The sequence below is a fragment of the Centruroides vittatus genome, unplaced genomic scaffold (assembly GCF_030686945.1).
Source record: "Centruroides vittatus isolate TY-2023 unplaced genomic scaffold, ASM3068694v2 contig_120, whole genome shotgun sequence".
NCBI classification, from domain to species: Eukaryota; Metazoa; Arthropoda; class Arachnida; order Scorpiones; family Buthidae; genus Centruroides; species Centruroides vittatus.
This window is the reverse complement of record NW_027120768.1, coordinates 1,355,554-1,370,223: the sequence shown is the minus strand read 5'-3', so window position 1 is coordinate 1,370,223 and position 14,670 is coordinate 1,355,554. Positions and strand designations below refer to the sequence as shown.

The following is a 14,670-nucleotide window of genomic DNA, read 5'->3' as shown; positions in this document are numbered from 1 at the left end:
AATAAAATTAACTGCAACATTAAGATAAAGAATTTAGCCTCTTAACAGAAAAATAATTTATTTACTAAACTTTACTGATGTTTACACACGAGATTTAAAGTTCTGAACATAATAAATTTTCATTTTTTTATAATATATATACTAATATTTTAATTTAAATATCTTTAAATAAGCAAGAATATATTATAATAAATTTTTATTAATAATTAAAATTTATAGTCCTCAGATATATTTTTGTTAATTAGCTTAAACTTGATACAAGTACCGTACATGCGATAGCCCAAAGAAGTTCACTTTGCAAAACTTAATTTTGGATCAAATGTTGCTACAGTAATTTCGTGGCTTGTAGATACAAGAATTTAGTTTAAAATAAGCAATAATATTTGCCTATCTTGCATAAAAAGTAAGATAATTAATTAATCTAGAAGCTTGATGTTGCTGAATTACAAATGGAAGGGATTAGTACAGTCGCCAAGTTTTAAATTCCCAATTAAATAAAATTAATTTGGCAATAAAAACTTCTATTTGATGATAAATTTAAGGTTAATAATTTAAAAATTATAAATAAATGAATAAATACTTTTTTTAAATTAATGAGAGATAATAGGCCATCCTGAAGATACCATGTAATTGCAAAATTAAAGAACTGGCCAAAATTTCAACAAAATTTGATTACTAGTCCCCAAACTTCTCTTTAAGATAATAATTTAGTAGTAATTATCTGACAAAATGTCTAACTATTACATTTTATTATCATTTACGAGAGTAATGATGTAAAATTTGTTGTAAGAATCAATTTTTGAAGTTTGCCATCCATGATATTAATTATACTGTCAGTTTACAGATTTGTCACATAGAAAAGCATTAATTTCTCTTGTTGAATAATAAGTTTATTGACAACGGGATGAAAAATTAACCATTTATCATAATTAAACAATTTTCTAACTATAAATTTCTACGAATAGTAATAAAAAAATAGTACAAAGATATATTTAAATGAATTCTCCTTTATTTTGTGTACATTCAGAATATCAAGAAAGAAGAAAGCTTATTGAAACTTTCCTCTGATGAATACTGCTCACTCTGTAAAGGCAATAAACATTTCTACTGATTGAAAAACTTAAACAACTAACGTTGTACTTGATATATTAAGAAACAGGAGCACATAGTCACAATTTTTTTTTTGTTTTTTTGGTTTCAGTCCCTCCAAAAAGTCTTTATTTTTAATGATTGGCACTCATAAAAGCTGAATCAAATAGCGTACTCTCGGTGCTATTATATTAACAATGAGGTTTCGTCAATCTTAATATTCTTCAACACAAGTTCAATATCGTTGGCAGAGCCATAAATGTCACAAAATGAACATTGACACAATCAAAGAAGTTTAAGCTGTACAATAATCATACCATATATTATATTCTTCTTTTATTTTAATTCACTTTAAATTGGGCAGAGTGTGATTTTTTTTTGGCTAAATATATAATATATATAGTTTTAGGACATAACTGGCACAAAACAGACAATCATGCCTAATATCTTCTCATGTCCAACAGATGAAAGATGATCCGTACTATAGCATTGGCACCATAATTAAGGACTATCTTGGGCTATTAGCAATAGATCTGTATCACTTGATTTTTTTTATTTATTAAATTCTTAATTATGATTAAACCAAATTGAAAAAAAATCACTTTATTAAATATAAACTGCCCTTTATATTTTTTTTCTTTCGGTTGTACTCGTAAATTTTCTCTTGGTTATTTTTTAATTAAATGTTTTATTTTATGCACATTCACAAATGTTGAATGTCTCTTCTTCATAATCTTTTGTGTAAAAATTACAAACACATAACTCATTCGTTTCTCTTGCTCTCTCTCTCTATTTCTCTTACTTATTTTTTTTTAAATTTTATTAATTTTTTATGGTTTGTAATTATGTTCAGGCGCTTCAAAGTTGACACGAGTAGAACATTTTTATTAGCAGAAGAAAAATGCAAGAAATCACTTGATTTTCTGAAGATGAAATATTGGGACTCTTATTGGGAGAATCTCGTGTTTCAGTCCTTCCCGTATCTGAAAAATAAAGAATAATTAATTAATTATGTTTAGATTTATAAGAAATTTAAATGCTTATAAACTACGTCAAAAATCATTGGTAACAAAGAGACGTGTTTTTAAATAGGCATCATAATGTTATTTTCGTCTCAAAATATAATTTATAATTCTTCGTAAGCAATGACTTGCATGACTTTGACTATTATTTAATATATAAAACCATAATTAATATTCTTAATGTACAGTACACGATGTACAGTACCTGCATATTGCAAGCGATAGTTAATTATAATCCAAAATTTGTACCATGCAAAGTCTTCTTAAGATCATTCATTATAAATGTTAACATGGGTTCATGGATACAAACTTCTTTTAAATTTAATTAACATTGGAAATTATATGATGCAATCATTCAAATTCTGATGATGTCTTCAGCTTGAATTCAACGTGATGAGTCGTCATGTCAGCAGCATGGTTTCAAGATCAGCTAAATCCAAGGTGAATTTCAGGTCCAAGGTGAAGGTCCAATACCAAATAGTTGTAAACTCATTAGATCTAAATTTGGAACTTTACTGATTTTAAATATTTCATCAATAGTCATAGTTGGACTTCATCAATGTGTCATAATAATACCTACATCACAGATCTAACTTAATAAACCTTTGGCACGCTAATACTTAGAAATGAAATGACATAACTTAAAATATTTTATAAATTGACAAAGGAAACAGCCAGAAACTACTTTGATCTTCACTAAACAAAATCGATAATTACTTTAAACAAGTAATAGGTAAATTATCATACCCTAAGGGCTGATCGAATTTCCGACAGATAAAGATAAAAGTATATAAAATTGTTTAAACTAATTATCAGAACGTTAAACAATTATGCCCTTTAAAGAACAAGAGAAATTATTATTCGTGTCTCCTAATTATACTCACTCACTGTCTAAAAATTGCATTATTCATAAATTTAATAAGCAAAATAGTCTTTAATTAACTTAATTTTATTCTAAATCTATCAAAATTTGTTGAAAGTTACTCGATATAAAAACATTTAATACATTTTTATCATAGATTTTCTAAAAGAAAAAGAAATATCTGAAGAAGTATCTAATGTAAACTCCATTAAGTGAAAGAAAACTCAAAAGTAATCTCATTAATTTGCTTCATTTGATGCCAATTTAAAGCAATTCTATCCTATTAAAATTCTTTCTTGCCTTTATATATATATATGTGTGTACAAATATAATATATTAGTTTTAAAGAATAACAGAATGTAAATTTAATTAACTACTTTTAATAATTTTTTCCCTTGCTAAAAATGATTAAAGTTTTACTTTTTTTTAACAATTCTTACTGATAAGAGTAATTTTTCTCATTTTTTCTAATTAATAAAACAGATATAAGTAATGAAAGCGCACACTTTCCTTTTTATATACGTTATATCAAAACGTATATAAAATAATCGATAATAACACAAATTTATATAAATATCTTAATAATTCTAAGTAAGTTAAATGTATATCTATTCCCAAATATAAACTTCGAACTTCATTAAAATAACCTTAACAGTTCTTTTTACGTGTGGCTTAATAATTTTTGAGTGCGGTAGATTTAATTTATTAAAACTTCATTTTTTCATTTACGTTTAAATTTTTACACAGCGAATATATTCTAATTAAAATTTCACTTTTTTACAATATAAAAAAATATTGAAGGGGTTTTTTAGCAGGTATAAGTTCATAAAAGGTAAACTAACAACAAAAATTAAATTCAGAAAATAAGAAAATATTTGTTAGAAGTACAAATTGACGAAGGCTTTCTTGGTTTAACAAAAAGAATCCATTAGTTTCGCTTCAGAGATTCCAGCTTTTACCTAAGCTAATTACTTTCGTATAAACTGCATCAGATATTCGTCATTTGGTCGTTCGAGTTCGATAATTAAGAAGATGCTATAGGTAACACCTTCATCTTCTCTCGCTCTTCTCCTCCTTTTCCTCCTCCTCCTGTTCTTTTTTCTTCTTGTTTTTTTTTTTTTGATAAATCTCTCTGTTTCTTTGCTGCCTTCGGCACCCGGCCTTATAATTATGTGTCGCTAACCAGAAATACGATATTTTGGTGTGAATGGTAGCGGAAGTCACAGGATTAATTGAATAAGGGTATGGAAGCGGAAAAAAACTGATGCCATATCTTTGATGATAAAATCGAGACGACTGTAGTGGAAATCATATAACAACATATTTGTAACTACTAAAAACTATATCCTTGTTTGTGATTTTGTTGTTTCGTCTTATGAAAATAATCTTTTTACATTTCGCTTATTCAAAAAAGAAAAAAAATTGTAAAAGTTTAGTATGATTGATGTAGTGGTTGTTAAATTTTTTTCTTAATTTCTTTCTTTTTTTCCTCTTGGGGAGAAATCGTGTGAGTCAGTCAGCGAGTGAGAGGGATGTGTTTTGTTGTATTTAATTTATTTTAAAAAAATAATTTTTAAAAAGTTTTCACTAAAATAAACTTTACAGATTTTAAAATTTCGATATAATGAAAAAATATATATATTTCATTATATATTTAAGATTTTATACTTTAACTTGTAATCTATCTCCTCATTTTAAGTTTCAATTTATATAATTCGTAAAGATAAAATCCTTCAAAATATTCCGAAAAATTTATTCCTTTACTAATTAACTATATTCCTGTGTTTTTAATAAAACACAACCTGTTTTTAAATTTTTTCCAGAGATACCTTTTAATATCGCAGTTCTGACTTATTTATTATATATATATATATCACTTTTTCATAAATATATTTATAATTATTTTCATATGAAAAAGCGTCATTAATATGCTAATGATAACGAAGAAGAGATAAATTTACAGAAATGCTATTTAACATTTATTGAAGATGATCATTTTGTATTCAAATCAATTTTATTCTAACTATTAAAAGTGAAAAATTGTTTTTAAAACGCATTCGAAAACCAACAAGTAAAAGCATGCAAGACTCTTAGGAAGATGTAGAGAAATCAGAAGCAGTATAAATGAAGAACAAGTCATACAAACTATGTAAACTGAAATGGAAAGTATGTAAACTGATATCGAAAACTGCATTCGTCATATTGAACAAAGAATATTCTTCAACACTAAAGTTTTCAGTTGTTGCTACTTTTTCCCAGTCGAATTTCTAGTATCTTCTCTGAAGGTTAATCTCTCAGGAGTGTCTACGGGATGCAACTTAAAATAAACGATCGCTCCTGCTAAACGATGGATGGAAAATCTTTAAGAACTGACAAGAATTGAAAAAACTTCTAGCTTAGCATACTTAGAATATTTTATTAACATTTTTGATCCTCGCAATAAAGAAATGTTTTTACTTTCTAACAAATTAAGTAATCTATTAAATAAAATTAATGATTCAAGTAAGATTTAATTAGACATACAAGAATTTTAGGAGGATCTTTTCTGTTTTTGTAGCTTCAAAAACTAGTCTAAACAATGGAAAAAGTAAATATATATGTTGAGAAATAATACAGTTTTAGATCCTTCTAGTAACGTATCTAGATAAAAATTGGGAAAAATTGTAAGATTCCTCCATAAAATTGAGCACTCTGCAAAATGCCAAATGGCGTGATAAAATATATTTACAAAAATATAGTTTAACCGCCTTAAAAAATTATATACATAAAAAACTCTCTTCTATAAGTGCGTAGATCGATCATAAACTTCTCTCTATATATACTGTATATATATACAGGATTTTCTAAACTACATAATATAATGTATATATATATATATATATATTATTTAGTTTTAGAAAATCCTTATAGTTTCATTTGTCTGAAGAAACCTTAAATTATTCTCTTTATAAACATTAAGATCAATACTTTTAATATGTACTGTACTTCATTATTAAGCTTAGTAGAGAATAATTTAAAGAAAACTGAAAAATTGAAAGCATTATCCAGCAAGAAATATCACAAATATAATAAACAGAAATCGATATTTATTTGTGAAATTATTAAGGAAAAAGAATGAAATAAAATCGCATGGCACAAGAGGTGCAACCAATCTCTCACTCTAAGCTTCTACGACAGATGGTGAGAAATAAACATTCGGTGCTGTTTCACTAGAGATGATGATATCAGGCATTAAGTGGATAAATGTCATCCTCAAAATAAATACCTGGGAATTTCAAGATGGATTAAAATTGACGCCAACAAGTCCAACTGGCGTGCTCTTTCTCGCTTTGGGCAATCCATCTATATGTTTGCATGTCATCCAACTTCCCAACATGACATATAACTTCCCCCCAATTTTTTTTTCTGTCTAAATTCTTTTCTTCTGTACTTTTTAAGCCTTCTGCCAGTTTTAATTAATATTATTTTATTTATTTATTGACATTACGCTGCAAATTTATTTTTTATTAATTAATAATTTATCTTAAAAGTCTGATTTTGAACTGAATACATATATTATATATTATATTATAAAATGTACTTTGAATTTAGAAATTAATTTAAATATATAAAAATAAATATTATGTTATTTATCTAAATATATTGATTTTTTAATCTCGATGTATTTAATCTTCAGTAAGGTTTATCCTCCAAAACTATTAATAAAACTTCAGCTAACGAATAAAAGTTTTATGTTAAATGTTTAAAATTATAATAAAGATATACCCGACATTTGAATTTATAAATTCATTTTAAAATTTAAAAAGATATTTATTAAGAGCATTATTCATGTTTTATAAAATTGATCACACGATTTCGAATAATTTTTAAATTTTTTAAAATTTATTTATAATGAAGAGAACTTTTTTACTGGTTAATTTGTTTATTAAAAATTATTCAGATATATAAAGTAAGGATGAAAAATAGTAAATTATATATATATGAGTATATATATAAATTCTTCTTTCTTCTTCAGATAAATGACCGTACATTTACAATGGAAGAAATCGTACAATTTTCGTTTTTATATAAATCTAAGTAGAAAAATAAATCATTTAATAAGAAAAAAGAAAAAAAAACCAAAATTTGATTTATGAAGAAGACAACTTTTGTTTTTTATTCTTTAATATACGATCACGTTAATTATATCTCTTAACATGTAACTTAATGATGTAATTTCTTGTTCGTTTTAATTTTCTTTCTTGTGATTTTAATAAATTAAAATTTTAATAATAAAATATTAATCTTATCTAAATTATAATAATGGGATCAACAACATTATTTAAGGTTTAAACGTTTTAAGGTACCAATATTACGCACGAATCTATTGAATTAATGAACATTTTCCTGATTTTAATGCTTTTGTAAACAAAATCCTAATTATACCTCGTATATATTATTTCTAATTACTTTTAATGATTTTTACACTTATCGAGAATCAATTTAAGTATTGAAATTACAAATTAATAATGTCATTTTTAAAAGTAATCAAATTAATTTTAATATATTTATTTAAAATTAAGCTTTATCACATGCTTAATATTATTAAAAATAATTTTTATATAATAAATTACAATGTTTTAACCTATCAAATTTCATTTATAAAAAGCATAAAATGTAATTAAAATTAATAATTTAAATAACTTTCAAGTGTTTAAATTGTTTTTTACATATTAATTACAGTAATTTTATAATTAAAATATTTTTTCTCAACATTTAATGTATATTTTTTAATATTTAAGCATTTAAAATTAATTAGTCAACAAGAAAAGGAGTTAAAATAATTAAATTTAACAATTTTTTATATGCTTTAATATATTCATTGTATAATTTACTACAAAAATTTACGATAAATCTTCACGTAGAGATTAAAAATATATGAAATTTTTAATATTTTGTACTTATAATTTATTAAAATAAAAATTTATTTCTCTGGTTTTAGCATATATTAAATGTTCAAATTATTCAAAATTATAGTAAAAAAAATAATTAAATTTACATTCGTAATAAACCGTATTAAAAATGTATTATTTTATTTATAAAACATGTTTATTTATTTATTTTTTTTTTGCTATTAACCGCATGTACTTTTATTCTCTTAATTCTTCCTAGGAAAGAACTTTCCAACAATAAAATCTGAAAAATATACAGAGAAATAAATCTATAAATTATTTTAAAATGGGGGGAAAATAGTAAAGAAAAAATTATAAATTCATATATTTAGCTTAATAGATAAAAAGTAAATAAATAAATAAATAAATAAACTTTACAATTTCTTTTATAAAAATAAAATTAGTATGAATAATTTATTTGTTCTTTAAATTTGCAACTGCTCTTATCTTTTAATTCTTTAATAAAAAATTAGGGAAGAAAACATTTTTTTGGGGGTTCATTATTAAAATTTATTTTTTTTAAAGCTTTTAAATATTTAATACAACAAGATAGCGCTCAGTCATTTCTTTCTTAGCAACAGAAGAAGGGAATTTAAATTTTCTAAAGAAAAAGACAATTGAGAAATTGAAAAAAAGACAAATAAATGCACAGAGGCTATTGACCTTATGAAACGTTTAAGCTAATTGAACAACTTTGCCAAAGTACTACCAAGATTGGAAACTAGCCAAATACTTTCTTTCCTTCATCTTAGATGCCAAATGTATAGCAGTTTATATCTTTTAAATTTAGATTCGTTTCATACTATTTCTAGAAAGTTTATTGTCCCTCATACATTTTGCATATCTATCATAAACCCACCAGACTATTGTCTGTATACACCGAAAGACGATAATTCAAAAGCCATCTAACATTTTCCAATGACAATGGAAATTTTATGGTTTCTTCATGCCAGATGACTGAATGTCATAAACGTGCAATGCTTACTTTATTATTTATATGATAATTATTTCGTTAACTATCATTAATCTAAATGAAAAACCAATTAGGTAGCGTCGAGCTAAGCGACGCGACGCGTCAAGGCCAAATGAAAGTCAAATGAAGGTCGAATCTTTATGACCGTTATTATTCGCACTTTTTAAAATTGAATTTTAAAAATTACTATTAATATTCGTAAAATATTGATCCAAATTAATTAATAAACCTATATTCATTTCTAGAAATGATAATTAATCTTCAAAAACTACCCAAACCATCTAATTTAATTTTTAATGGACATTTTAACTGTAATAAAATATTTACTACCTTGTGCTGCTAGATCATGTCCTGCAGCGGACGGCACGAATCCTACACTGGTTTCTACTCCAAAAACTTCTCCTGATATTTCGGACTTTTTCACTAGAAAAGAATTTAGTTTTCTATATTAAAAAAAAAATAGAAATGAAAGAAAAATCGATATACAGTAGCCTAGTTACAGAAATATTTGATAGTTCTTTGAAAATCCAAACTAATTTATTGCATCATTGATCACAGTTGCACTACACTCATTGAAACATTATCATTCTAATTCTAGTAATGTTTCCAGAATGGCTAAATATCTTGTTGACATATCGGGGATTTTTTGAGATAATAAAACATTACAAGCAGCAGTGGCCAATATTAAATAACTATCCAATTTAAAATCTGCACAGATCTAATGTTTTCGAGAATTATGCATGATCGACTTACCTCCCCCCACTGACTGGCTCATTATAAAGAATATAATTTTTTCTTATTTTTCCCCTTGTTTAAAAAACAAGCGAATTTTTTCTACTTATTTTCCTTAGAAACATGTCCAAAATAATTTATATTTATAAAACATTTGTTTAAGAAGCCATTTGCAAGCTAAATTGAACATGAAATTAAGCAGGAAAGAGTAAACTAAAGCATACCATCATTTCCATCTCTCGTTTGGGAAGTCTGCCATGTGCCAATGACTATTTTTTCACTGCTTGTCTGTTGTGTACCTAATAAAAACAAGTAGTAATTCTAATTAACATATTTTATTCTCGAATTTCTCTTATTTGAATATTTATTTATCCATTAAGTTAATTAAATAAAGAGTTATATATTTTATAAAAGAAAAATGAATTTACCTTCAGTCTTGCTTCCAGCATACGTTATCCTTGGTGTTGTTGAGGACATGGGTCGAGGAATTTCTAAATGAGAACGTGGAATAATCAATAAATGTATGTAACAACCCACACGACATTTAATCTATCATCATTCTGCTTATATCTAACTTGCACAAAGCGCGTTACGACACCCTCCCCTAGTTACATTTTTATATTGTAAGCCATTTTTCAAAATGTTTGATATACAGTACAACAAATCCACTAAGGGATAGACTATGCTTGTACTGTCACGTGAAGCCAACCTTTTACAACTCACTCTCTGCAACGTTGACCACTTGAAAGACAACGTTCGACCCGTTTATGGTGAAGTCACCAGAGAGATCCACATAAATGCACCTGATAACATTCATCATATCGATATGTTACGCTATCAGAATGAATGCTACAATAAACTTTAAATAGTTTGTGGTACAAATTTAAGTTTAATAAGTATTTTTTGACTATTTATCAAGTGAAATCACGGATTACTCAATTATAATCAAGGATTGCAATTAAAGTTATGTTAATGAGGAAAATTTAATGCTAATATTTGTATGTAATATCGTATTTATATCCTAATGATTAAGTAGTAATGGAATTCAGTTAATCATTAATTCCACGTGGATTCATTTAGATCCATTGGGATCTAAACGATATAATCTTACATATATAGATTTTATGCATAATATTTTACTAATTACGATATTATATTAATAAAATTCTAATAATTAGCCAACTTTTCTGGCATGTAATAATTAAAATTTGAAGAAAATTTAACTCAATAATCTTAATTTCAATTAGCATTTTTATATCAATTAATTCAAACAACAGCACCAATTATCATTACCTAATGAGCTCATTTTAATAAACGTGATTAATACTAATTAATTAACATCATTTTGATCACTTAAATCATTACAATATGATTAAATTAGCTTAAGAATTAAAAATTTACACGTTCATACAAGGGGAAAATAAATATATGCTCATAAATACTTTATGAGCGAATATAGTCGAAGAATCCATTCATAATTAATGAAAAATATTCTTTAGTTTCATACTTTAATTTTTTATCATTAGGTATCATAAAAATTTAACTAATCTACATTATAATTAAGTTATAACATTTTTATTAAAGTAAACGTACCGTATAATCTGATCGTGCCTTCAGTTTCCCCAAGGGAATTTTTTGCCACACACAAATAGGATCCAAAGTCATCAGGACGGAGATTCCGTATACGAAGTTTCATTTGAACTTTATATATACCCGTGTCAATTATCATAGAATCGTACTTATTGTTTGATAATATCATGGTTCCTCCACGTGTCCAGAAGGTTATCGATCTTGGAAACGACTCCAAATTACAATCAAGGGTGACTTCAGTGCCTAAAGGCGCACCTATTAGTTGATTAGGAATCCATATCATAGGAGCAACTGTGGATAAAAATTAATTTTTTAAAAATACTGTTAATTATTACATTAATTAATAAGTACTTTTGTAAATTATGTGTACATTTATACGTTCGGGTGGTACATTGCATCAATTTTTTTACGTCTTTTAGCTATGCGAAATTGAATTTTGACACTTTATACCCGAATTTATATTAAAATATTGAGAAACTATACGTGTATTCCTATATTATAAAATTATAATTAGGATATATTTATATAAAAATGTATAATTTATCATTATACTCGACAAACTTATAAAGAAATCAGTTGAGATGTATTATACCTGAATTAATGTAAACAATAATAAATTATGTTAATTATCTCATCCGTATTTGATATATTAACATAAAATTTGCATAATTATGCCTCCTAGTGCATGTATATTACTTCCTAACATGTAATACGGGCTTGGGTAGCCATGATTTGTTGATTGTATGAGCGCTCTTCTTATATAGATGTTTTATGAGAAAGTAATTTGTTCTCTGCATGTAGTCGCTATATCATGACGGAAATAGCCCGTTCTTTTTTTCTTGTTACTTCCTGCTATTTTCTTTATTTTTTCCCTTTTTTCTTACCCTGTGTTTTGCTATCCAGGTAATCGAACCATTATAGTATCTAAGCAACATGATGTGCAACAGATTCTAGTGAAACAAATTGTGATTTTTTTATTTATTTTATATTATATATAATATATAAAATATAAAGTTAAAAAATATATATAAGACAATTATTCTAGAAAAATATACGATACTTCTAGAAAATCAAACTTTATTAATTTAATTTAATTTTTTCTCTAATTCTACTATTTTCTTTGTCTTTCTCTTATCCTGTTTCTCCACCCATTCGAACTATTGTAATATGATTCATGCAACAGATTCTGGTATTAAAAATGCAAAATTGTACTTTTTTATATTGTAAACATGAAAAAAATCGTAAAAATGCAACAGAATTCTTCTTTGATATGCGCTTTACGGAGATGTATGCATAAATTGAAAAAAAAAACTTCATTATTTTTATTAACTTTATTCCTTTTTCTTTCTATTTCATGCCATTTTCTTTATTTTATTTTTATTTTTCTTCCTCATACTCTGTATTTTGCTACCTGTAATAGTCCATAATCAACGTAACATGCAATAGGTTGTAGTAAATATTGCAAACTGCACTTTTTACTATCGCAAAAATATAAAAATAAATTAAGTAAAAATACAAAAAAAACATCTACGTTTTGCTACGTGCTTCACGAAATGTATGTATATATTAATATACTAGTACATGCAAGAAGATTATCATTCAGGAAAGATATACGATGTTCCAGAAACTAAAGCTTCATTAAATTAATTTTTTTAAAACGTTAATGGAAAATTTTTTGTGTTTTTTACTCTTCTATTAAATATTTTAATCTTTTAATAATAATATATATATCCTTTGCTAAAATAAAGAGAAAAATTCTGAAGGTAGCTACTACATTAATCGTCATACCATTAACATCATCAAGAATCATCAGAGAAGAAAGTAAAGGAAAAAAAAAAATAGGGAAGTAAATGGTAAGTATGTAAATTATAATCTTAACTTTTGTAATGTTAAATTTAATATTCTAAAAAATAAGAATTTTAAGATTTTAAAACGAAACTAAAGCAAAAAATAATGCCAAGTTTGTTGTGTGTTGCATTTGATTAAATGGTTCATCGCGTATGATAATGAAAGGATTTATATATAATATTTTTCAAAATAAATCTAGAATAAAATTATTTATACATAAAAATATATAATTTTATTCAATGTAATTATAAAAATTGATATAATAAAAATATTTATTTTCTACATCTGTAAAATTGAAATTTCTTTATCTCTTCGTCTGTCGCGAACTACTTGTTGATAACTTAACCTTAGATGATACATTACTGTTATTTTCAACCTTAAACGAGCCTTATATAATATTATATAAATAAATATATTTAATAGTAAACACATATACATAGATCTATAATAATTCATTAAAGTAAAAGCTTTACATCAGTTGTATATATGTAATTAGTAAAGTTTATCTGCATTAATTCAATATATTAATATATTATGACATATATATGATAATAATAAATTTATAAACTATTATATAAAGTTACGTGCATTAAATGTATACCGTTTATGATATACATTTATTATATAATCTTATAATAAGGATAACTTGGTTTTATGAGTGTTCAAACTTGCATAGAGTCAAGATATATATACATATATATATATATATTTTTTTTATGTTTGAAGTTATAAATAACATATTTTTATGTTGCATATTTGTTATTTAACTAAATATATTATTTTTGGACAACATTTGTTGCATATTTATATTAATATAGAGAGTATACTGATATTATACCATAGAAACAGTTATCAGCTATTGTAATTAGTGTTTATATTTATGCAATAGTATATTCAATACACATATTTCTGAAATATCATAATCAATATTTACATTTATGCAACAATTATTGTTTCATAACAGCAACAGCGTATAAGCTGATACGCTGTTTATTCACTTATGCACATTCGATATTTACGTTAATTATGCAGTTTCGTGCTTATTGAGCACATAGGAAACAGCGTAATCGAAGTAATAAGTAATAATAAGTAGTACTGAATATAGAAGTGTATATATTGTATATATACTTATGCAATAGTAAATTATATATATTTATAGATAAACAGTAGTCAATAATATAGCAATATTGGTAGATTAATACAACAGCATTGATGCAGCGATTAAACTCGTGCATTTTTATGTAGTAGAGCATAAAAAATCAACCATTTTTACTATAAAACATCAAAAAAAATCACCTTTCTGTTCTATTGTTACTATAGAAGTTCCGTGAAAGAAGTAGAAGATGCAGCAGTAGAAGTAGAAGTAGAAGAAGAAGAAGCAATCATTTTTTTCGACAAAACAAATTTATTTTTTTTATGTTGTATTATTACTGTACTACATTATTTCTAGACCATTACTGCTACAGTATGAGAAGATAAAAACAAAACAGATTCCTTTACTGTTATCGAAATTTGTTGCTGTAGTAGTTCACTAACTAAGATAAAATATGGTATAATGTTTTGTATAAAATAATTTATATATATATATATATATATATAAGGGCTTATAATTATAAACTATTG

The 14,670-nt window shown here is 25.2% G+C and overlaps 1 protein-coding gene across 2 annotated transcripts in view; it reads right to left on the bottom strand.

Annotated features, from left to right (window-relative positions):
• Nucleotides 1–987: 987 nt before the first annotated feature.
• LOC136984630 (lachesin-like) overlaps nucleotides 988–14,670 on the bottom strand; it is a 234,894-nt gene continuing 221,211 nt past the window's right edge. The window contains exons 6-10 of one of the 2 annotated variants that reach the window (XM_067281702.1): nucleotides 11,203–11,490; nucleotides 10,038–10,100; nucleotides 9,834–9,908; nucleotides 9,208–9,300; nucleotides 988–2,072 (exon numbers count right to left, since the gene is read on the bottom strand). In XM_067281702.1, the coding sequence (XP_067137803.1) occupies nucleotides 1,948–2,072; nucleotides 9,208–9,300; nucleotides 9,834–9,908; nucleotides 10,038–10,100; nucleotides 11,203–11,490 (644 nt within the window). In that variant the 3' untranslated portion in view covers nucleotides 988–1,947. The remainder of the gene's footprint in view (nucleotides 2,073–9,207; nucleotides 9,301–9,833; nucleotides 9,909–10,037; nucleotides 10,101–11,202; nucleotides 11,491–14,670) is intronic. The other variant, XM_067281707.1, reaches the window with a different exon arrangement.